This window comes from Bombina bombina, chromosome 1 (genome assembly GCF_027579735.1).
Source record: "Bombina bombina isolate aBomBom1 chromosome 1, aBomBom1.pri, whole genome shotgun sequence".
Taxonomy (NCBI): Eukaryota; Metazoa; Chordata; class Amphibia; order Anura; family Bombinatoridae; genus Bombina; species Bombina bombina.
In genome coordinates, this window is record NC_069499.1 from 252,439,188 (window position 1) to 252,465,604 (window position 26,417).

General features: G+C 40.2%; 1 protein-coding gene across 1 annotated transcript in view; it reads left to right on the plus strand.

Annotated features, from left to right (window-relative positions):
• HECTD1 (HECT domain E3 ubiquitin protein ligase 1) overlaps positions 1-26,417 on the plus strand; it is a 699,591-nt gene that overhangs the window by 253,664 nt on the left and 419,510 nt on the right. The window contains exons 10-11 of the mRNA XM_053711863.1: positions 14,078-14,252; positions 15,142-15,280. Of these exons, the coding sequence (XP_053567838.1) occupies positions 14,078-14,252; positions 15,142-15,280 (314 nt within the window). The remainder of the gene's footprint in view (positions 1-14,077; positions 14,253-15,141; positions 15,281-26,417) is intronic.

The following is a 26,417-nucleotide window of genomic DNA, read 5'->3' on the forward strand; positions in this document are numbered from 1 at the left end:
GTAAGATATGCAAATTAGATATGCATAATCTCAGAGGTTTTGTTTCAAATACTGTTTTAACACAGTAGGGGTGATTGCAGCAATACAGAAACCACTGCTAGACAGCCTGTTTCATTCTTTTTAGAACTCGTCAGTAGCAGATAGATTACTGGTTGCTGTTTCAGTAAAGCTCATTTCAGGGTTAAATCAAAATTCATTAGAATTATGGTGGAGATAAAAATCTGAGATTAAAATCCTCCATATTCATGTCTCAAAAGTAAATCAGTAAAAAAAAAATTGCATAGGAAATTAACACATCCAGGCAAGTTCCCCGCTTGCTTTTCCCCAGTAAAACTCCATGTACATTGTTACCAATGCGCGCGCGCACACACACACACACACATAAATATATATATACATACATACACACTACTGTGCAAAAGTATTAGGCAGATGTGTGGAAAATGCTGCAAAGTAAGAAAGCTTTTAAAGGTTAATAGTAATAGTTTGTTTTAATTAACAAAATGCAAAGTGAGTGAACAGAAGAAAAATCTTAATCAAATCTATATTTGGTGTGACCACCATTTGCCCTCACAATAGCATCAATTCTAGGTACACTTGAGCAAAGTTATGAATTTTCTAGGTATATAGTCAGGAGCATGATTTAAACAATTATACCACACAGGTGCTAATGATCATCATTTTAATATATAGGTTGAAACACAATCATTAACTGAAACAGAAACAGCTGTGCAACTCTTGGCAGGGCCCTCTACCCATTTGATCCCTATAATTGTTTTGTTTTACTCCCCTTTGTTTATAACGTTGCAGAATCTGTTGGCACTCTACAAATAACTAATAAAAATAATAATAGGATGAGCAAAACTTGGTAAGGAACAGCCAAACTCTGCTAACAAGGTGAGGTTGCTGAAGATAGTTTTATGTAAAAAATCATACACCATTTCAGGACTGAGCACAGTAACAAGACACAAGGTAGTTATACTGCATCAAAGAGGTCTCTCTCTAAGGCAGCAATTTCAAGACACACAGGGGTTTCTGAAGAAGCACAAAGAAATGGGCAATACTGAGGAGACAGTGGTTGGCCATGGAAACTTAGTTCTGAAGATAAGACACATCCTTACTTTCCTTCGCATTCGGAAGATGTCCAGCAGTGCCATCAGCTCAACTTTTTCAGAAAATAGTGGGACCCTGGTATACCCATCTAGTGTCTGGAGAAATCTGGTCAAAAGTGGTCTTCATTGGTCTATGAAGTACCGCCTAAACGCGCAAGACTGTGATCTCACTTGCAATTGCAGTATCTCTTTGATGCTTTTTTTGCTATATATTTTTTACTCTGTCTCGAATAAAGATGAAGATTTTTTAATACAAGGGTCTTCGTTGCTTTTCTGAAACCCTATTTTTTTTTTTTTTTGGCCTTCCTGGAAGACTTTTGACCAAAGAGCATTACTCTGACATGGAAACAAAGCTAATTGACTCAACTATAGATGAAAACACAGGAACTGGGGTGAAGAAAATTGGCAACAGCCCAGAATAATGCAGTACAATAATGAATGTCGGCAGGCAACATTGAAACATAGTTTTGGGGGTTCCTTGCAAGTTTAGTGCTGCATTTCTACAAATGGAGTGGGAATTTGGTCAGAAGTAATGGTCTTCTTTATGCAGAGAAGTACAGGTGGATACTTATCCATCATGCAGTACCATCAGTGAGGCATCTGATTGTCCAAATTTATTCTGCAGCATGACAATGACTCCAAACATACAGCCAAAGTCGGTAAAATCTATCTTCTTCATAAAGAAGAACAAGGGGTCCTGGAAGTGATGGTCTGTCTGGGAATGCATGAAGAGACAGAAGCAACAGATGCTGCCTAAATACACATAAAAACTATGGTTAGTTCTTCAAGATGTTTTGGAACAACCTACCTACTGTAAAAATAAATGTGCAAGTTTACCCTTAAGAATTGAGGCACTTTGTTTTCAATTTTTTTGAAGGCAAAGGGTGGTCACACAAATATTAATTTGATTTAGATTTTTTTGTTGTTGATAATTGATAAACAATAAACTAACATTTCTACTTTTTTTAAAGCATTCTTACACACACTGAATTATGCACATTTAACAATGACAATCCAGGATTCCCAAGTCTCTTATACAGTATTAATTTAGCAATTACTCCTTAGTCCTATACACTAAACTAATAGTACACAATATCTTCTTTGTTTAGTACTTTTGGACTTTGAATGCTATTATTGAATGTGTTTTTTCACATATATTTTCAATGTAAAAGAAACCTCTTTCTTTCATGTAATTAGCAAGAGTCCATGAGCTAGTGACGTATGGGATATACATTCCTACCAGGAGGGGCAAAGTTTCCCAAACCTCAAAATGCCTATAAATACACCGCTCACCACACCCACAAATCAGTTTTACAAACTTTGCCTCCTGTGGAGGTGGTGAAGTAAGTTTGTGCTAGATTCTATGTTGATATGCGCTTCGCAGCAGATTGGAGCCCGTTTTTCCTCTCAGCGTGCAGTGAATGTCAGAGGGATGTGAAGAGAGTATTGCCTATTTGAATTCAATGATCTCCTTCTACGGGGTCTATTTCATAGGTTCTCTGTTATCGGTCGTAGAGATTCATCTCTTACCTCCCTTTTCAGATCGACGATATACTCTTATATATACCATAACCTCTACTGATTCTCGTTTCAGTACTGGTTTGGCTTTCTACTACATGTAGATGAGTGTCCTGGGGTAAGTAAGTCTTATTTTCTGTGACACTCTAAGCTATGGTTGGGCACTTTTATATAAAGTTCTAAATATATGTGTTTAAACATTTATTTGCCTTGATTCAGGATGTTCAACGTTCCTTATTTTCAGACAGTCAGTTTCATATTTGGGATAATGCATATGAATAATCAATTTTTTCTTACCTTAAAATTTGACTTTTTTTCCTGTGGGCTGTTAGGCTCGCGGGGGCTGAAAATGCTTCATTTTATTGCGTCATTCTTGGCGCGGACTTTCTTGGCGCAAAAATTTTCTTGTCATTTCCGGCGTCATACGTGTCGCCGGAAGTTGCGTTATTTTTTTTTTTTTACGTTTTTGCGCCAAAAAATGTCGGCGTTACCGGATGTGGCTTTTTTGGCGCTAAAAAATTTGAGCGTCATTGTTGTCTCCACAATATTTAAGTCTCATTATTTATTGCTTCTGGTTGCTAGAAGCTTGTTCATTGGCATTTTTTTCCCATTCCTGAAACTGTCATTTAAGGAATTTGATCAATTTTTGCTTTATATGTTGTTTTTTCTATTACATATTGCAAGATGTCTCAAATGGACTCTGAATCAGAAGCCACTTTTGGAAAAACGCTTAAATGAGTTCTACCAAAGCTAAGTTCATTTATTTTAAATGTTATAAATGTTTATCTTTAGCTATGGTTTGTAATAAGTTATTATGTTATACTTTTACAGGCGGAATCCATTAGTATTTATGCTTTATATATTTTCTTTTCTTACAAGAAATATTTAGAAGACTTATAAGAAATATTTTTCTGATTCTATGTTAAAGGCTTTGTCTGACTTCGTGCCTTCTATTAAAATGTTTAGGTCTTTTTCACTTCTTTTTTAATTATTGAAGTTTCAAATGACCAACAACATACTGATTTATCCTTCTCTGATGATGTTTTTTTCTCTTTCAGAAATTTTCTTCATCAGTTATTAACACTAACAAATCTACTTCTTTATTTTTCAATTATTAAAGTACATTTGTTCTTTGTTGAAAAGGTGTTGATTATTTTGGATATTATGGTAATTAGTTCTTTAAGACTAGCTGACATTATTTCTGCCTATTTATTTCTTCAGAGGTTTTCTTTCCAATTCCCTATACTAGGGAATGGAATAGGCTGAGAATTTTCTTTTATTCCTTCTTCAAAGGTTTTAAACTATATTTCTCCAACATAGGTGTGTCCGGTCCACGGCGTCATCCTTACTTGTGGGATATTCTCTTCCCCAACAGGAAATGGCAAAGAGCCCAGCAAAGCTGGTCACATGATCCCTCCTAGGCTCCGCCTACCCCAGTCATTCTCTTTGCCGTTGTACAGGCAACATCTCCACGGAGATGGCTTAGAGTTTTTTAGTGTTTAACTGTAGTTTTTCATTATTCAATCAAGAGTTTGTTATTTTCAAATAGTGCTGGTACGTACTATTTACTCAGAAACAGAACAGAGATGAAGAATTCTGTTTGTATGAGGAAAATGATTTTAGCAACCGTAACTAAAATCCATGGCTGTTCCACACAGGACTGTTGAGAGCAATTAACTTCAGTTGGGGGAACAGTTTGCAGTCCCTTGCTGCTTGAGGTATGACACATTCTAACAAGACGATGTAATGCTGGAAGCTGTCATTTTCCCTATGGGATCCGGTAAGCCATGTTTATTACGATTGTAAATAAGGGCTTCACAAGGGCTTATTTAAACTGTAGACTTTTTCTGGGCTAAATCGATTGATTATTAACACATATTTAGCCTTGAGGAATCATTTTATCTGGGTATTTTGATATAATAATATCGGCAGGCACTGTTTTAGACACCTTATTCTTTAGGGGCTTTCCCAAAGCATAGGCAGAGTCTCATTTTCGCGCCGGTGTTGCGCACTTGTTTTTGAGAGGCATGGCATGCAGTCGCATGTGAGAGGAGCTCTGATACTTATAAAAGACTTCTGAAGGCGTCATTTGGTATCGTATTCCCCTTTGGGTTTGGTTGGGTCTCAGCAAAGCAGATACCAGGGACTGTAAGGGGGTTTAAAGCTTAAAACGGCTCCGGTTCCGTTATTTTAAGGGTTAAAGCTTCCAAAATTGGTGTGCAATATTTTCAAGGCTTTAAGACGCTGTGGTGAAAATTTGGTGAATTTTGAACAATTCCTTCATGTTTTTTCGCAATTGCAGTAATAAAGTGTGTTCAGTTTAAAATTTAAAGTGACAGTAACGGTTTTATTTTAAAACGTTTTTTGTACTTTCTGATCAAGTTTATGCCTGTTTAACATGTCTGAACTACCAGATAGACTGTGTTCTGAATGTGGGGAAGCCAGAATTCCTATTCATTTAAATAAATGTGATTTATGTGATAATGACAATGATGCCCAAGATGATTCCTCAAGTGAGGGGAGTAAGCATGGTACTGCATCATTCCCTCCTTCGTCTACACGAGTCTTGCCCACTCAGGAGGCCCCTAGTACATCTAGCGCGCCAATACTCCTTACTATGCAACAATTAACGGCTGTAATGGATAATTCTGTCAAAAACATTTTAGCCAAAATGAACCCTTGTCAGCGTAAGCGTGGCTGCTCTGTTTTAGTTACTGAAGAGCATGACGACGCTGATATTAATATCTCTGAAGGGCCCCTAACCCAATCTGAGGGGGCCAGGGAGGTTTTGTCTGAGGGAGAAATTACTGATTTAGGGAACATTTCTCAGCAGGCTGAATCTGATGTGATTACATTTAAATTTAAATTGGAACATCTCCGCATTTTGCTTAAGGAGGTATTATCCACTCTGGATGATTGTGAAAATTTAGTCATCCCAGAGAAACTATGTAAAATGGACAAGTTCCTAGAGGTGCCGGGGCTCCCAGAAGCTTTTCCTATACCCAAGCGGGTGGCGGACATTGTTAATAAAGAATGGGAAAGGCCCGGTATTCCTTTCGTCCCTCCCCCCATATTTAAAAAATTGTTTCCTATGGTCGACCCCAGAAAGGACTTATGGCAGTCAGTCCCCAAGGTCGAGGGAGCGGTTTCTACTTTAAACAAACGCACCACTATTCCCATAGAGGATAGTTGTGCTTTCAAAGATCCTATGGATAAAAAATTAGAAGGTTTGCTTAAAAAGATGTTTGTTCAGCAGGGTTACCTTCTACAACCCATTTCATGCATTGTCCCTGTCACTACTGCCGCATATTTCTGGTTTGATGAACTGCTTAAGGTGCTCGATAGTGACTCTCCTCCTTATGAGGAGATTATGGACAGAATCAATGCTCTCAAATTGGCTAATTCTTTCACTCTAGACGCCTCTTTGCAATTGGCTAAGTTAGCGGCTAAGAACTCTGGGTTTGCTATTGTGGCGCGCAGAGCGCTTTGGTTGAAATCTTGGTCGGCTGATGCGTCTTCCAAGAACAAGCTACTAAACATTCCTTTCAAGGGGAAAACGCTGTTTGGTCCTGACTTGAAAGAGATTATCTCTGATATCACTGGGGGTAAGGGCCACGCCCTTCCTCAGGATCGGCCCTTCAAGGCAAAAAATAGACCTAATTTTCGTCCCTTTCGTAAAAACGGACCAGCCCAAGGTGCTACGTCCTCTAAGCAAGAGGGTAATACTTCTCAGGCCAAGCCAGCTTGGAGACCAATGCAAGGCTGGAACAAGGGAAAGCAGGCCAAGAAACCTGCCACTGCTACCAAGACAGCATGAAATATTGGCCCCCGATCCGGGACCGGATCTGGTGGGGGGCAGACTCTCTCTCTTCGCTCAGGCTTGGGCAAGAGATGTTCTGGATCCTTGGGCGCTAGAAATAGTCTCCCAGGGTTATCTTCTGGAATTCAAGGGACTTCCCCCAAGGGGGAGGTTCCACAGGTCGCAGTTGTCTTCAGACCACATAAAAAGACAGGCGTTCTTACATTGTGTAGAAGACCTGTTAAAAATGGGAGTGATTCATCCTGTTCCATTAAGAGAACAAGGGATGGGGTTCTACTCCAATCTGTTCATAGTTCCCAAAAAAGAGGGAACGTTCAGACCAATCCTAGATCTCAAGATCTTAAACAAATTTCTCAAGGTCCCATCGTTCAAGATGGAAACCATTCGAACTATCCTTCCTTCCATCCAGGAAGGTCAATTCATGACCACGGTGGATTTAAAGGATGCGTATCTACATATTCCTATCCACAAGGAACATCATCGGTTCCTAAGGTTTGCATTCCTGGACAAACATTACCAGTTCGTGGCGCTTCCTTTCGGATTAGCCACTGCTCCAAGGATTTTCACAAAGGTACTAGGGTCCCTTCTAGCGGTGCTAAGACCAAGGGGCATTGCAGTAGTACCTTACCTGGACGACATTCTGATTCAAGCGTCGTCCCTTCCTCAAGCAAAAGCTCACACGGACATTGTCCTGGCCCTTCTCAGATCTCACGGCTGGAAAGTGAACGTGGAAAAGAGTTCTCTATCCCCGTCAACAAGGGTTCCCTTCTTGGGAACAATTATAGACTCCTTAGAAATGAGGATCTTTCTAACAGAGGCCAGAAAAACAAAGCTTCTGGACTCTTGTCGGATACTTCATTCCGTTCCTCTTCCTTCCATAGCTCAGTGCATGGAAGTGATCGGGTTGATGGTGGCGGCGATGGACATAGTTCCTTTTGCGCGCATTCATCTAAGACCATTACAACTGTGCATGCTCAGTCAGTGGAATGGGGACTATACAGACTTGTCTCCGAAGATACAAGTAAATCAGAGAACCAGAGACTCACTCCGTTGGTGGCTGTCCCTGGACAATCTGTCTCAAGGGATGATGTTCCACAGACCAGAGTGGGTCATTGTCACGACCGACGCCAGTCTGATAGGCTGGGGCGCGGTCTGGGGATCCCTGAAAGCTCAGGGTCTTTGGTCTCGGGAAGAATCTCTTCTACCGATAAATATTCTGGAACTGAGAGCGATATTCAATGCTCTCCAGGCCTGGCCCCAGCTTGCGAGGACCAGGTTCATACGGTTTCAATCAGACAACATGACGACTGTTGCGTACATCAACCATCAGGGGGGAACAAGGAGTTCCCTAGCGATGGAAGAAGTAACCAAAATTATTCTTTGGGCGGAGTCTCACTCCTGCCACCTGTCTGCTATCCACATCCCAGGAGTGGAAAATTGGGAAGCGGATTTTCTGAGTCGGCAGACATTGCATCCGGGGGAGTGGGAACTCCATCCGGAAATCTTTGCCCAAGTCACTCACCTGTGGGGCATTCCAGACATGGATCTGATGGCCTCTCGTCAGAACTTCAAAGTTCCTTGCTACGGGGCCAGATCCAGGGATCCCAAGGCGGCTCTAGTGGATGCACTAGTAGCACCTTGGACCTTCAAACTAGCTTATGTGTTCCCGCCATTTCCTCTCATCCCCAGGCTGATAGCCAGGATCAAGCAGGAGAGGGCGTCGGTGATCTTGATAGCTCCTGCGTGGCCACGCAGGACTTGGTATGCAGATCTGGTGAATATGTCATCGGCTCCACCTTGGAAGCTACCTTTGAGACGAGACCTTCTTGTTCAGGGTCCGTTCGAACATCCGAATCTGGTTTCACTCCAGCTGACTGCTTGGAGATTGAACGCTTGATTTTATCGAAGCGAGGATTCTCAGATTCTGTTATCGATACTCTTGTTCAGGCCAGAAAGCCTGTGACTAGAAAGATTTACCACAAAATTTGGAAAAAATATATCTGTTGGTGTGAATCTAAAGGATTCCCTTGGGACAAGGTTAAGATTCCTAGGATTCTATCCTTCCTTCAAGAAGGATTGGAAAAAGGATTATCTGCAAGTTCCCTGAAGGGACAGATTTCTGCCTTGTCGGTATTACTTCACAAAAAGCTGGCAGCTGTGCCAGATGTTCAAGCCTTTGTTCAGGCTCTGGTTAGAATCAAGCCTGTTTACAAACCTTTGACTCCTCCTTGGAGTCTCAATTTAGTTCTTTCAGTTCTTCAGGGGGTTCCGTTTGAACCCTTACATTCCGTTGATATTAAGTTATTATCTTGGAAAGTTTTGTTTTTAGTTGCGATTTCTTCTGCTAGAAGAGTCTCAGAATTATCTGCTCTGCAGTGTTCTCCTCCTTATCTGGTGTTCCATGCAGATAAGGTGGTTTTACGTACTAAACCTGGTTTTCTTCCAAAAGTTGTTTCTAACAAAAACATTAACCAGGAGATTATCGTACCTTCTCTGTGTCCAAAACCAGTTTCAAAGAAGGAACGTTTGTTGCACAATTTGGATGTTGTTCGCGCTCTAAAATTCTATTTAGATGCTACAAAGGATTTTAGACAAACATCTTCCTTGTTTGTTGTTTATTCAGGTAAAAGGAGAGGTCAAAAAGCAACTTCTACCTCTCTCTCTTTTTGGATTAAAAGCATCATCAGATTGGCTTACGAGACTGCCGGACGGCAGCCTCCCGAAAGAATCACAGCTCATTCCACTAGGGCTGTGGCTTCCACATGGGCCTTCAAGAACGAGGCTTCTGTTGATCAGATATGTAGGGCAGCGACTTGGTCTTCACTGCACACTTTTACCAAATTTTACAAGTTTGATACTTTTGCTTCTTCTGAGGCTATTTTTGGGAGAAAGGTTTTGCAAGCCGTGGTGCCTTCCATTTAGGTGACCTGATTTGCTCCCTCCCTTCATCCGTGTCCTAAAGCTTTGGTATTGGTTCCCACAAGTAAGGATGACGCCGTGGACCGGACACACCTATGTTGGAGAAAACAGAATTTATGTTTACCTGATAAATTTCTTTCTCCAACGGTGTGTCCGGTCCACGGCCCGCCCTGGTTTTTTTAATCAGGTCTGATATTTTATTTTCTTTAACTACAGTCACCACGGTACCATATGGTTTCTCCTATGCAAATATTCCTCCTTAACGTCGGTCGAATGACTGGGGTAGGCGGAGCCTAGGAGGGATCATGTGACCAGCTTTGCTGGGCTCTTTGCCATTTCCTGTTGGGGAAGAGAATATCCCACAAGTAAGGATGACGCCGTGGACCGGACACACCGTTGGAGAAAGAAATTTATCAGGTAAACATAAATTCTGTTTCTTTGCCAGCAGTTAAACTCAATTTGGAGGGTTCTCCAATTTATTGGGACTATCTCTAATTCTACTAATTATGCTATTGTTTCTATAGCAAAATAGTATTTATTTTCCTTTAGATAGTTGTATCTTATTTATGGAAAATTATTTAGTTTCAGGTACTTTTTTTGGTCCTGTGATTTATTTGGATATTGCAATTGCTTCATTTTCTCTGTTTACTTTAAGATCAAGTATCAGATTATGATTTATTTTAGCATTGTTAAAGGGACAACATTTACTAGACTAGGTGCTGTTGCATTTGTCTTGTTGTTTTGCATTTATTGATTATGCAAGTCCACTGTATTGGCTGGTCCTTTAAACTGGACTATCATGCTAATAATTTCATTTGTGTCTTCATTTTATTGAATATTTTCGCAAATGAGGGTTAATCTATGTCTTTAGCTTTTTTAGCTAGAAGAATTTTGTGATTTTTTTAAAAAAATAAAATAAAAATCCATATTTCTTTTGTTCTAAGATAATCAATTATTTGTTTTATAATTGGATTCAATTCTTAACTGTTACTCTGGGCTTCAAGGTTGAGTTCTAAGACTAAAACTTTAAGCTTATACTAGTTTGGTTGTTCTTATTAAAGAACGAATTCCTGAGTTCTTTCCCAAGTAACATGTCTATAATTGGAGTTCGAAATCGGCTCCCTAATTTTGCCATGTACGTGCCGTATTCCAGCTTGGCTGGTAAGGGGCAGGTTAAGGCTTATTTGAAATTTATTTTGTCCAAATTTCTTTGATTTTATTCCAGCAAGGCTAACACTTTCTTTAACTGTGTTTGGGTACTGTTGAAGCATGGCTGGCCACCCATGGGGTTCAAGCGCTGCTCAGACCTGGAATCTTCTGGGGTATTTCTTCCAGTTCCTTTTGAGGAACCGGGTGTTGGAGTTTTATTCAAACTATTTTGCCTTTTTATGGTCTTTGATAGCATTATTTGTTTTCATTAGATACAATAAATGCATATTTTCATTTTTCTGTTTTCATTCAGATTATTTTCTGAGGATGCGGAATCTCATATGATTCACTTACTCTTCAGGACATAGTTAGAGGATCTTCTTTTCAAAAGCTCTTGATTCCTCACACAAGGGTCACCTTTTTTAGGTTTCCAGATAGTTTGTGTCACTGTCCTTGTCTCTATCAGACAAGGAATAATGTTATTGGGTTCTGTCTATCGGTACCTTTAGTCTCTATTATTTCCTTCATTTGCTATAAATGCATAGAAGTTTTAGGTCTTATGGCCACAGCATTGGATGCAATTCCCTTTGCTCATTTTCTCTAGAAAGAACCTTTCCAGTCTTTTATAAGTGTTGTTTCTTCAAGAACATGGTTGGAGGATCAATTTACCAAAAAGTTTGTTTGATTCCTCAGACAAGGGTAACCTTTTTAGGTTTCCTGATAGATTCAGTGTTCTTAATTCTGTCTCTGACGGACAAGAGGCGTCTGAAATTAGTTTCAGCTTATCGAAACCTTCAGTCTCAATTATTTCCTTCGGTAGCCTTATGCATGGAAATTCTAGGTCTTATGACTGCTGCATTGGACGCGATTCCCTTTGCTCGTTTTCACATGCGACCTCTTCAGCTCTGTATGTTGAACCAGTGGTGCAGGGATTATACAAAGATATCTCAATTAATATCTTTAAAACCGATTGTTCGACACTCTCTGACGTGGTGGACAGACCACCATCGTTTAGTTCAGGGGGCTTCTTTTGTTCTTCCAACCTAGACTGTGATCTCAACAGATTTAAGTCTGACAGGTTGGGGAGCTGTATGGGGGTTTCTGACAGCACAAGGGGTTTGGGAATCTCAGGAGGTGAGATTACCAATCAACATTTTTGGAACTCCGTGCAATTTTCAGAGCTCTTCAGTCGTGGCCTCTTCTAAGAGAGAGTCGTTCATTTGTTTCTAGACGGACGATGTCACAACCGTGGCATATGTCAATCATCAAGGAGGAACTCACAGTCCTCTGGCTATGAAAGAAGTCTCTCGAATACTTGTATGGGCGGAATCCAGCTCCTGTCTAATTTCTGCGGTTCATATCCCAGGTATAGACAATTGGGAAGCGGATTATCTCAGTCGCCAAACACTACATCCGGGCGAATGGTTTCTTCACCCAGAGGTATTTCTTCAGATTGTTCAGATATGGGGACTTCCAGAAATAGATCTGATGGCTTCTCATATAAACAAGAAGCTTCCCAGGTATCTGTCCAGATCCAGGGATCCTCAGGCGGAAGCAGTGGATGCATTGTCACTTCCTTGGAAGTATCATCCTGCTTATATCTTTCCGCCTATAGTTCTTTTTCCAAGATTCTAAAGGAACGTTCGTTTATTCTGCTGGTGGCTCCAGCATGGCCTCACAGGTTTTGGTATGCGGATCTTGTCCGGGTGGCCACTTGCCAACTGTGGACTCTTCCGTTAAGACCAGACCTTCTATCGCAAGGTCCTTTTTTCCATCAGGTTCTCAAATCCTTAAATTTGAAGGTATGGAGATTGAACGCTTGATTCTCAGTCATAGAGGTTTCTCTGACTGTGATTAATACTATGTTACAGGCTCGTAAAAAACTGTATTTAGGAAGATATATTATCGAGTCTGGAAGAGTTACATTTCTTGGTGTTTTTCTCATCATTTTTCTTGCCATTCTTTTAGAATTCCTAGAATTTTACAGTTTCTTCAGGATGGTTTGGATAAGGTTTGTCTGCAAGTTCCTTGAAAGGTCAAATCTCTGCTCTTTCTGTTCTTTTTCACAGAAAGATTGCTAGTCTTCCTGATATTCATTGTTTCGTACAAGTTTTGGCTCGTATAAAACCTGTTATTTAGTCAATCTCTCCTCCTTGGAGTTTGAATTTGGTTCTGGGGGCTCTTCAAGCTCCTCCGTTTGAACCTATGCATTCACTGGACATTAAATTACTTTCTTGGAAAGTTTTGTTTCTTTTGGCCATCTCTTCTGCTAGAAGAGTTTCTGAATTATCTGCTCTTTCTTGTGAGTCTCCTTTTCTGATTTTTCATCAGGATAAGGCGGTGTTGCGAACTTCTTTTAAATTTTTACCTAAGGTTGTGAATTCTATCAACATTAGTAGAGAAATTGTGGTTCCTTCATTGTGTCCTAATCCTAAGAATTCTAAGGAAAACTCGTTGCATTCTTTGGATGTAGTTAGAGCTTTGAAATATTATGTTGAAGCTACTAAGGATTTCCGAAAGACTTCTAGTCTATTTGTTATCTTTTCCGGTTCTAGGAAAGGTCAGAAGGCTTCTGCCTTTTCTTTGGCATCTTGGTTAAAATCTTTGTTTCATCATGCCTATGTTGAGTCGGGTAGAACTCCGCCTCAAAGGATTACAGCTCATTCTACTAGGTCAGTTTCTACTTCCTGGGCGTAATAGGAATGAAGCTTCAGTTGATCAGATTTGCAAAGCAGCCACTTGGTCTTCTTTGCATACTTTTACTAAATTCTACCATTTTGATGGGTTTTCTTCTTCTGAAGCAGTTTTTGGTAGAAAAGTACTTCAGGCAGCTGTTTCAGTTTGATTCTTCTGCTTATAATTTCAGTTTTTTTCATTATAAGATTTAAACTTTATTTTGGGTGTGGATTTTTTTCAGCGGAATTGGCTGTCTTTATTTATCCCTCCCTCTCTAGTGACTCTTGCGTGGAAGATCCACATCTTGGGTAGTCATTATCCCATACGTCACTAGCTCATGGACTCTTGCTAATTACATGAAAGAAAACATAATTTATGTAAGAACTTACCTGATAAATTCATTCCTTTCATATTAGCAAGAGTCCATGAGGCCCACCCTTTTTTGTGGTGGTTTTGATTTTTTTGTATAAAGCACAATTATTCCAATTCCTTATTTTTTATGCTTTTGCACTTTTTTCTTATCACCCCACTTCTTGGCTGATTTGTGGGTGTGGTGAGGGGTGTAATTTATAGGCATTTTGAGGTTTGGGAAACTTTGCCCCTCCTGGTAGGAATGTATATCCCATACGTCACTAGCTCATGGACTCTTGCTAATATGAAAGAAATGAATTTATCAGGTAAGTTCCTGCATACATTTTTTTTTTTTTTTTTTAAATGTAATACAATATTTGCTTTTGTTCAGACATATTTTCCTTTTTTACTTCCACTTTTACATAGCCACAGAAATCCCAAGGAAAAAGTATCTGTGCTGTGCTTTGGAGATAATCGTCTTACTGCAGACTGTCACAGTTCAGTTAGTCTAAATATTTTGTTTGTGTTTTAGGAGACTGGATGTGTCCTGTGAACAAGGGGGATGAAAAGAAGAAAAAAGACTCAAATCGAGAGGAGGAGGAATGTAATGAACCAAAGGGGGACCCAGAAATGGCTCCCATTTACCTCAAAAGACTGTTACCTGTTTTTGCACAAACTTTTCAGCAGACCATGCTGCCCTCTATCAGGTAGCGGCAACTGGCGTAATATTGCTTGCATCACATCTCTTTTAAACTACAGCTAATGACCAGGAAAATGTCACATGTTAAGCTTTTTCTGTTTCTGGTAAAAGCTTATCTATCTTTGTGTCTTATTTTTCTTGTAGCTTAGTTAACGGAACATGAAACACCAAATTTTTCTTTTATGATTCATATAGACCATACAATTTTTTTTCCCTATCATTTGTAGAAAAAAATGCAATAGATAAGGCATATATGTGCAGCCACCAATCTGCAGCTCCTGAGCATACTTAGGTATGCTTTCCAATGATGCTAAGAGAACAAAACAGATTAAATAATAGAAGTACATTTAAAAGTTGTTTAAAATTGCATTCTCTCTTTGGGTCATGAAAGGTGTATTAGAAGTGCTTAAATGGACACTGACCCCATTTTTTTCTTTCGTGATTCAGATAGAGCATGCAATTTTAAGCAACTTTCTAATTTACTCCTATTATCACATTTTCTTCACATCTTTATTTGAAAAGCAAGAATGTAAATTTAGATGCCTGCACATTTTTGGTGAACAACCTGGGTTGTTCTTGCCGATTGGTGGATAAATTCACCCACCAATAAACAAGTGCTGTCCAGTGTACTAAACCAAAAAATTGTCTGTCTCCTTAGCTTAGATGCTTTTTTTTTCTCAAATAAACATAGCAAGAGCACGAAGAAAAATTGATAATAGGAGTAAATTAGAAAGTTGCTCTATCTGAATCACAAAAGAAAAAGTTTGGGTTCAGTGTCCCTTTAACCCTTGTTGTATTCTCTTTCCTTAAATGTCAAATTTCTTTCAGTGACAACATGATGGTGCATCACTGAATGTGTTGTTGATTCTATAAACATTTTATTTTATATTTCATAGGAAGGCTAGTCTTGCTCTCATCAGGAAGATGATCCATTTCTGCTCTGAAGCATTGCTGAAAGAAGTGTGTGATTCTGAAGCTGGACACAATTTACCCACTGTCCTTGTGGAGATAACTGCAACTGTTTTGGATCAGGAGGTGAGTACAGATCTACTGGGAAGAAAACCCCTGAAAATTTCTGGGGACACAGTCTCTATTTTGCTTTTATAAACATACCACTTCTGCTCAACTGCTTTGTACATTGTAAGATTGTGTAACAGCTCTAATTCTATTTTCATGCCGCCTAGAATGAGGTGAAATTAAAGTAAGGCCTGTGAACGGGATTAGTTATGGAAGGAGGTAGATCTTCTTTTTTCCACTTTCTGCAATGCGCTTTTATCTTGACCCTCCCTGGTAGTAATAGCAACAGTGAGAACCACTGCCTGAAGGGGCGTAGACAGAACTGGTTACTCCCAGACAGTATCACCACCCCCTCCTCCTATTTTTGTCCAGCCTTCAAGGTCAGTCTTCCCTGTTGGTTTTTACCTACCTGTCTTCAAGCACAGCAAGATCTTTGTCTTGGGGTCACTGTAGTCCTGTGCAGGTAGTGGACACTTCATCCAAGGTTGTCTCGTGGAGGCCGCCATCTTGACTGTTACGTTCTCACCCCGCAACTTCACGGGGCCACATCGTCAGCTGTTCTGGTTGGCACGCGTGCCAATATTTTAAGGTCTTGGTGTTGGCTTGCTTGTAGCATTTCTCTGCTGCTTCCCATAAGCAGTCTTGATCTCTATGAAGATTCCTCTTCTTGCAAGTTGTTGGTATGTCAGTTGTTTTATGCCTCAAAATTCTGCATTTCTTCTGTTAAGTGTGATCAGTCCACGGGTCATCATTACTTCTGGGATATTACTCCTCCCCAACAGGAAGTGCAAGAGGATTCACCCAGCAGAGCTGCATATAGCTCCTCCCCTCTACGTCACTCCCAGTCATTCTCTTGCACCCAACGACTAGATAGGATGTGTGAGAGGACTATGGTGATTATACTTAGTTTTATATCTTCAATCAAAAGTTTGTTATTTTAAAATAGCACCGGAGTGTGTTATTACCTCTCTGGCAGAGTTTGAAGAAGAATCTACCAGAGTTTTTGCTATGATTTTAGCCGGAGTAGTTAAGATCATATTGCTGTTTCTCGGCCATCTGAGGAGAGGTAAACTTCAGATCAGGGGACAGCGGGCAGATGAATCTGCATAGAGGTATGTAGCAGTTTTTATTTTCTGACAATGGAATTGATGAGAAAATCCTGCCATACCGATATAATGTCATGTATGTATACTTTACACTTCTGTATTCTGGGGAATGGTACTTCACTAGAATTACACTGTAAGAAGTACATAAAGCTGTTTAATAACTAGAAATTATGTTTAACGTTTTTGCTGGAATGTAAAATCGTTTTCATTTGCTGAGGTACTGAGTGAATAAATGTTTGGGCACTATTTTTCCACTTGGCAGTTGCTTAATCTTTTTTCTGACAGTTTCTGTTCTCTCTCACTGCTGTGTGTGAGGGGGAGGGGCCGTTTTTTGGCGCTTTTGCTACGCATCAAATATTTCAGTCAGCAGCTCGTATTTCCTGCATGATCCGGTTCATCTCTACAGAGCTCAGGGGTCTTCAAAACTTATTTTGAGGGAGGTAATTTCTCTCAGCAGAGCTGTGAGAATTATAGTTGACTGAGATAAAAAACGTTTATTCTGTAATTTGTTTCCTGCTTTCAGAATTTGTTATCTTTGCTAATGGGATTAAACCTTTGCTAAAGTTGTGTTGTTTACACTATAACTATTTTCAATTTATTAATTTTCAACTGTCATAGATCTTCTGTGCTTCTTAAAGGCACAGTACGTTTTTAATATTATTCTAATTGAATTGTATTCCAAGTTGCAAGTTTATTTGCTAGTGTGTAAACATGTCTGATTCAGAGGATGATACCTGTGTCATTTGTTGCAATGCCAAAGTGGAGCCCAATAGAAATTTATGTACTAACTGTATTGATGCTACTTTAAATAAAAGTCAATCTGTACAAATTGAACAAATTTCACCAAACAACGAGGGGAGAGTTATGCCGACTAACTCGCCTCACGTGTCAGTACCTGCATCTCCCGATCGGGAGGTGCGTGATATTGTAGCGCCGAGTACATCTGGGCGGCCATTACAAATCACATTACAGGATATGGCTACTGTTATGACTGAAGTTTTGGCTAAATTACCAGAACTAAGAGGTAAGCGTGATCACTCTGGGGTGAGAACAGAGTGCGCTGATAATATTAGGGCCATGTCAGACACTGCGTCACAGGTGGCAGAACATGAGGACGGAGAACTTCATTCTGTGGGTGACGGTTCTGATCCAAACAGACTGGATTCAAATATTTCAAATTTTAAATTTAAACTGGAAAACCTCCGTGTATTACTAGGGGAGGTGTTAGCGGCTCTGAATGATTGTAACACAGTTGCAATACCAGAGAAAATGTGTAGGTTGGATAAATATTTTGCGGTACCGGCGAGTACTGAGGTTTTTCCTATACCTAAGAGACTTACTGAAATTGTTACTAAGGAGTGGGATAGACCCAGTGTGCCGTTCTCACCCCCTCCGATATTTACAAAAATGTTTCCAATAGACGCCACCACACGGGACTTATGGCAAACGGTCCCTAAGGTGGAGGGAGCAGTTTCTACTTTAGCTAAGCGTACCACTATCCCGGTGGAGGATAGCTGTGCTTTTTCAGATCCAATGGATAAAAAATTAGAGGGTTACCTTAAGAAAATGTTTGTTCAACAAGGATTTATATTGCAACCCCTTGCATGCATTGCGCCGATCACGGCTGCAGCGGCATTCTGGATTGAGTCTCTGGAAGAGAACATTAGTTCAGCTACTCTGGACGACATTACGGACAGGCTTAGAGTCCTTAAACTAGCTAATTCATTCATTTCGGAGGCCGTAGTACATCTTACTAAACTTACGGCGAAGAATTCAGGATTCGCCATTCAGGCACGCAGGGCGCTGTGGCTAAAATCCTGGTCAGCTGATGTTACTTCTAAGTCTAAATTGCTTAATATACCTTTCAAAGGGCAGACCTTATTCGGGCCCAGGTTGAAAGAGATTATCGCTGACATTACAGGAGGTAAAGGCCATGCCCTGCCTCAGGACAAAGCCAAAGCTAAGGCTAGACAGTCTAATTTTCGTTCCTTTCGTAATTTCAAAGCAGGAGCAGCATCAACTTCCTCTGCACCAAAACAGGAAGGAGCCGTTGCTCGCTACAGACAAGGCTGGAAACCTAACCAGTCCTGGAACAAGGGCAAGCAGACCAGGAAACCTGCTGCTGCCCCTAAAACAGCATGAATTGAGGGCCCCCGATCCGGGATCGGATCTAGTGGGGGGCAGACTTTCTCTCTTCGCCCAGGCTTGGGCAAGAGATGTCCAGGATCCCTGGGCGCTAGAGATAATATCTCAGGGATACCTTCTGGACTTCAAATACTCTCCTCCAAGAGAGAGATTTCATCTGTCAAGGTTGTCAACAATCCAGACAAAGAAAGAGGCGTTTCTACGCTGCGTACAAGAGCTCTTGTTAATGGGAGTAATCCATCCTGTTCCACGATCGGAACAGGGACAGGGGTTTTACTCAAATCTGTTTGTGGTTCCCAAAAAAGAGGGAACTTTCAGACCAATCCTGGACTTAAAGATCCTAAACAAATTCCTAAGAGTTCCATCGTTCAAGATGGAGACTATTCGGACAATTTTACCTATGATCCAAGAGGGTCAGTACATGACCACTGTAGATTTAAAAGATGCCTACCTTCACATACCGATTCACAAAGATCATTACCGGTACCTAAGGTTTGCCTTCCTAGACAGGCATTACCAGTTTGTGGCTCTTCCATTCGGATTGGCTACAGCTCCAAGAATCTTCACAAAGGTTCTGGGTGCTCTTCTGGCGGTACTAAGACCGCGGGGAATCTCGGTAGCTCCATACCTAGACGACATTCTGATTCAAGCTTCAAGCTTTCAAACTGCCAAGTCTCATACAGAGTTAGTACTGGCATTTCTAAGGTCACATGGATGGAAGGTGAACGAAAAGAAAAGTTCACTCGTTCCACTCACAAGAGTTCCCTTCCTGGGGACTCTTATAGATTCTGTAGAAATGAAGATTTACCTGACAGAGGACAGGCTAACAAGACTTCAAAGTGCTTGCCGCACCCTTCATTCCATTCAACACCCGTCAGTGGCTCAATGCATGGAGGTAATCGGCTTAATGGTAGCGGCAATGGACATAGTACCCTTTGCACGCTTACACCTCAGACCACTGCAACTGTGCATGCTAAGTCAGTGGAATGGGGATTACTCAGACTTATCCCCTTCTCTGAATCTGGATCAAGAGACCAGAAATTCTCTTCTATGGTGGCTTTCTCGGCCACATCTGTCCAGGGGGATGCCATTCAGCAGACCAGACTGGACAATTGTAACAACAGACGCCAGCCTTCTAGGTTGGGGTGCCGTCTGGAATTCTCTGAAGGCTCAGGGACAATGGAGTCAGGAGGAGAGTCTCCTGCCAATAAACATTCTGGAATTGAGAGCAGTTCTCAATGCCCTCCTGGCTTGGCCCCAGTTGACAACTCGGGGGTTCATCAGGTTTCAGTCGGACAACATCACGACTGTAGCTTACATCAACCATCAGGGAGGGACAAGAAGCTCCCTAGCTATGATGGAAGTATCAAAGATAATTCGCTGGGCAGAGTCTCACTCTTGCCACCTGTCAGCAATCCACATCCCGGGAGTGGAGAACTGGGAGGCGGATTTCTTAAGTCGTCAGACTTTTCATCCGGGGGAGTGGGAACTCCATCCGGAGGTCTTTGCCCAAATACTTCGACGTTGGGGCAAACCAGAGATAGATCTCATGGCGTCTCGACAGAACGCCAAGCTTCCTCGTTACGGGTCCAGATCCAGGGATCCAGGAGCAGTCCTGATAGATGCCCTGACAGCACCTTGGGACTTCAGGATGGCTTACGTGTTTCCACCCTTCCCGATGCTTCCTCGATTGATTGCCAGAATCAAACAAGAGAGAGCATCAGTGATTCTAATAGCTCCTGCGTGGCCACGCAGGACTTGGTATGCAGACCTGGTGGACATGTCATCCTGTCCACCTTGGTCTCTACCTCTGAAACAGGACCTTCTGATACAGGGTCCCTTCAAACATCAAAATCTAACTTCTCTGAAGCTGACTGCTTGGAAATTGAACGCTTGATTTTATCAAGACGTGGGTTTTCTGAGTCAGTTATTGATACCTTAATACAGGCTAGGAAGCCTGTTACCAGAAAGATTTACCATAAGATATGGCGTAAATACCTATATTGGTGTGAATCCAATGGTTACTCTTGGAGTAAGGTTAGGATTCCTAGGATATTGTCTTTTCTACAAGAAGGTTTAGAAAAGGGTTTATCTGCTAGTTCATTAAAGGGACAGATCTCAGCTCTGTCCATTCTGTTACACAAACGTCTGTCAGAAGTTCCTGACGTCCAGGCTTTTTGTCAGGCTTTGGCCAGGATTAAGCCTGTGTTTAAAACTGTTGCTCCACCATGGAGTTTAAACCTTGTTCTTAATGTTTTACAGGGCGTTCCGTTTGAACCCCTTCATTCCATTGATATAAAGTTGTTATCTTGGAAAGTTCTATTTTTAATGGCTATTTCCTCGGCTCGAAGAGTCTCTGAATTATCAGCCTTACATTGTGATTCTCCTTATTTGATTTTTCATTCGGATAAGGTAGTTCTGCGTACTAAACCTGGGTTCTTACCTAAGGTAGTTACTAACAGGAATATCAATCAAGAGATTGTCGTTCCTTCCTTGTGCCCAAATCCTTCTTCGAAGAAGGAACGTCTACTGCACAACCTGGATGTAGTCCGTGCTCTAAAATTTTACTTACAGGCAACTAAGGAATTTCGACAAACGTCTTCTCTGTTTGTCGTTTACTCTGGGCAGAGGAGAGGTCAAAAAGCTTCTGCTACCTCTCTTTCTTTTTGGCTTCGTAGCATAATTCGTTTAGCTTATGAGACTGCTGGACAGCAGCCTCCTGAAAGAATTACAGCTCATTCTACTAGAGCTGTGGCTTCCACTTGGGCCTTCAAGAATGAGGCCTCTGTTGAGCAGATTTGCAAGGCTGCAACTTGGTCTTCGCTTCATACTTTTTCCAAATTTTACAAATTTGACACTTTTGCTTCATCGGAGGCTATTTTTGGGAGAAAGGTTCTTCAGGCAGTGGTTCCTTCTGTATAAAGAGCCTGCCTATCCCTCCCGTCATCCGTGTACTTTTGCTTTGGTATTGGTATCCCAGAAGTAATGATGACCCGTGGACTGATCACACTTAACAGAAGAAAACATAATTTATGCTTACCTGATAAATTCCTTTCTTCTGTAGAGTGATCAGTCCACGGCCCGCCCTGTTTTTAAGGCAGGTAAATATTTTTTAATTTATACTCCAGTCACCACTTCACCCTTGGCTTTTCCTTTCTCGTTGGTCCTTGGTCGAATGACTGGGAGTGACGTAGAGGGGAGGAGCTATATGCAGCTCTGCTGGGTGAATCCTCTTGCACTTCCTGTTGGGGAGGAGTAATATCCCAGAAGTAATGATGACCCGTGGACTGATCACACTACAGAAGAAAGGAATTTATCAGGTAAGCATAAATTATGTTTTCTGTACCTATGCAGACGGCATTATAGAGGATACTGCCTCTGAGATTGTGACTGAGTTAAAAAATTTAGGAGCTATTATCCTTAATCATGCATACATTTATACAAACACAGCTCACTTTTAAATACCCTTCACATTCCATAAGGTGCCTTAATTTCCAATTGGTAAATCCAAATGGATTCCCTTTGTTTGAGTTCTTTTCCCCTATACCCTCCACGTCTATCTATAGGAATGTGCTCAATAACCTGGAATCTCAACTGACTTACTGAGTGACCTGCATCTTTAAAATGGCATGCTAATCAGAAGCCATATTGTCCACACCAAAACTTGTAAGCAAAATACAGCAAATCACAAGTATCCACCTACTCTTGGATGAAAAAAAAAGTATTGCAGCAAAACACTTGCAATGTCCGTGTGCTATGTTAGAAGTGTGCTGTGCATACAGCAATAGCCTTATAGGCTTCCATTTTTTCCATCCACGTACTGGAAAGAAATTTTCTATAAATGACTTTTACCTGCAATACAGAATTTGTCATTTATATATTTAAATGTCCGTGTTCTATGTTATATGTAGGGGAAGCGACAAGAAGAGTCCGGGATGTAATCACAGAACATAAATCTAATATTAGGAATTTATATAAGTCCCCAATAGCATGCCATTTTAAGGGTGCAGGTCACTCAGTAAGTCAGTTGAGATTCCAAGTAATTGAGCACATTCCTATAGAGACATGGAGGGGATAGGGGGGGGGGGGGGAACTCAAACAAAGGGAATTCTTTTGGATTTACCAATTAGAAACTAGGGCCACTGATGGAATGAACAAGGACTGGGATTTGACTACATTTTTATAAATATGTACTGTTACTTTAAATGCTAATAAATGTTCAGATAAGATGGAGTTAAACTATGTCACAATAGGTGGAGCTATGTGAAGGGTAATTAAGTGAGCTGTATTTGTATCAATGACTGCCCAGGATCCCACTGGCACTAAAGAAAGGTATGTTGCATTTATTTTTTGTGACTATGCACAATATGTTTTACTGTTTTATTATTACAAATATACGTGTTTATACTGGCTTATTGTGTTTCTAGCCCTGAGCCACCCTAAGCCCACCTGTTCTTATTCTACCAGCAAGGGTTTTCACAGAGAGAAGTTATGTAAAACTTGTATTGGGCAAATTTGTAGTTTAATCTTTTCTGCCTCCTCTACATCTGAGCAAACTTTCTGTTCATCCTATGATGTTCCTTAACCTATCTCTGATGGCGAAAATTGTTTCTGAAGTTTCTACACCAACATCTTTTGATTCTTTAACTTTATGTGACTTTATTAAATGCTTAAGGGAGACTTTGGAGGTTGAGGATTAACAGCCACACAATTCTAATGATTGGTTTGTCAGCCTGATAGAGAGAGATATAAGAGTATATTTTTGTATGTATGTGTATATATATATATATATATATATATATATGTATGTATATATATATGTATATATGTGTATGTGTATATGTGTATGTATATATATGTATGTATGTATGTATGTATATATATATGTATGTATGTATATCCTACAAGGAGAAAAGGGATGACGATGGCACTACTGGAATTGTTGCCCTAATAATTATAATCAATCCCACATAGTAGGGGGTACCATAATCAATAACTAGAGGGCGGGTGCTGTACATATGTGGAAAGGAATATACGAAACAGATTCAGTACAGGACTGAACAAGCAATGTACATGGATAGCACTCAACAATTAGATAAGCATATGTCAATATTAAATACAGGATAGAAAGGATCCATGCAAGAACATTCTGTCTGCATAGAGACGTTTAAAACTTAACTTTTATTTCACAATAAAAACCAATTGAAATGATACACACAATTAAAAACACTGTAACAAGAAGGGCCCCCCAAGGTGAGAGGATAAGGTACTGCTCCAGGTAGCAGAGGGGCAAGAATGTGTGGGTACCCGGTACAATATAGGTAAATTATAATATAGGTCTCCTTCAACAGCCACAGAGCGAATGGACACACTGACTGGGGAAGGGATCCAGATAACTACCCAGACATGGGATTAAAGTAGTGTGGTTAAATCTAAGATAGAAAAAGATTGGCCAAATGCTCAAAAGTGGGGTTAGGGGTACCAAACAAAAACAAACTCGGTTGATATTGAATAGCGTGAGGGTGAATCAGTATAACTGAAAAACCGTCCTAGTAATCCGATTAGAGTTTACAAATATATGAAATCAATGATATCCCTGATAGTCAGTTGTATGGCCTAAAGTGAGTCAAATCGCACAAGTTATTTGGGTGTAAATCTATATATTGGTAAACGTGATGGAGACAGTAAATATTTAGTATTTAACAATATTACCTGCCCACTGAGGGTGTGTATCTATTGGCAATATTCAAATCACACAGTGCCCAAATATTAGAACAAAGTATATATCTTGGTAATTGATATTTCAGATCTCCAACCATCTAAGTATGATCCTATTGATTGAATAGCACATCTGGTGGGGTATAATAGTAGGGTACAATGAATACACCCAAAAGGAGGTGGATTTAATATTATTAAAATCAATATTTATGGTACCACATAGATTGGCTTAGTATGTATTAATATATAGACCCTGGATAGAGGAGGTGCAGTAAAGATAAGACCAATCCCTTACACTCGTACCTAAAGTAAGGATATAACTTATAGCTGTTGGCTATGAATGTAACCGCTAAAAGGTAGTTGTATTATTCTGTAGGTACAATACCATAGATAACTCAATAGGTATGCTGTAGTTTTGGACGACACACTACCCTCTCCCAATTAGTTTAGGGGGATAACTAGTAGTCAAGATTTTTCTTATAGTAGAGATTTACCCGTAGCAATTAGCTGTACATATAATTACTTGGAGGTGATGGTATATCACTGTGGGTATTACACCAGAGAAAGCTGAGTAGGTATATTATTAATATTTATATGCCAGTTTTTTCTATAGTGAATAGGCGATTTAAGAAACAGTACATTTTATTTCAACTAAACAACAATCAGGTGTGTTTGGTGTGACTGTATTTATTAGAAAGTACAAATCCCACTCCCAATTGGTTTTGAGGGGATCATTAATATTCAGGAGATCCAGCTGTATTTGCACATGTGCAATTTAACTTCTATCTAGTATAAACCTTAAATACAATATCTATATATATATATTTTGAGAGAGGAATGCAGTGTCAAATAAATCAATTTAACAGTCTGCCACAGTTGTCATGTGACTTTAGGAATCAGTGTAATTAAACACCGCCTAGTTCTCCCCACTCTAAAGTGCTACCACTGAGTATCTTCATGTATATTTCTCTTAATTATCTAAGATTGTATAGTTCAAAAATTGTAATTAATTAATTATTTAGACACTAGACAGTGTGGGAGCGTAAAGGTTGCACCTTATAGTTATTTACACATTATCACTATGCGGAACTTATATTTGTTTCGTTATTAATGTTTACATTTCACCATATCTGACTATTACCCCCGTATATTTTTTTAATTAAAATTTGTATTATTATGTCTTTAATATTCAGGGGCCATAAAAGCCCCCTTATCACGCATCACAGCACTTTGACGTCCACATTTTTCCCACACACCTTTTATCTTAGTAATCACCAGCTTCTTATAGGATTTTTCTTCTGTTAAGTGTGATCAGTCCACGGGTCATCATTACTTCTGGGATATTAACTCCTCCCCAACAGGAAGTGCAAGAGGATTCACCCAGCAGAGCTGCATATAGCTCCTCCCCTCTACGTCACTCCCAGTCATTCTCTTGCACCCAACGACTAGATAGGAGGTGTGAGAGGGCTATGGTGATTATACTTAGTTTTATATCTTCAATCAAAAGTTTGTTATTTTAAAATAGCACCGGAGTGTGTTATTACCTCTCTGGCAGAGTTTGACGAAGAATCTACCAGAGTTTTTGCTATGATTTTAGCCGGAGTAGTTAAGATCATATTGCTGTTTCTCGGCCATCTGAGGAGAGGTAAACTTCAGATCAGGGGACAGCGGGCAGATGAATCTGCATAGAGGTATGTAGCAGCTTTTATTTTCTGACAATGGAATTGATGAGAAAATCCTGCCATACCGATATAATGTCATGTATGTATACTTTACACTTCAGTATTCTGGGGAATGGTACTTCACTAGAATTACACTGTAAGAAGTACATTAAGCTGTTTAATAACTAGAAATTATGTTTAACGTTTTTGCTGGAATGTAAAATCGTTTTCATTTGCTGAGGTACTGAGTGAATAAATGTTTGGGCACCATTTTCCCACTTGGCAGTTGCTTAATCTTTTTCTGACAGTTTCTGTTCTCTCTCACTGCTGTGTGTGAGGGGGAAGGGCCGTTTTTTGGCGCCTTTTCTATGCATCAGTTATTTCAGTCAGCAGCTCATTGTATTTCCTGCATGATCCGGTTCATCTCTACAGAACTCAGGGGTCTTCAAACTTATTTTGAGGGAGGTAATTTCTCTCAGCAGCAGAGCTGTGAGAATTATAGTTGACTGTGATAAAAAACGTTTA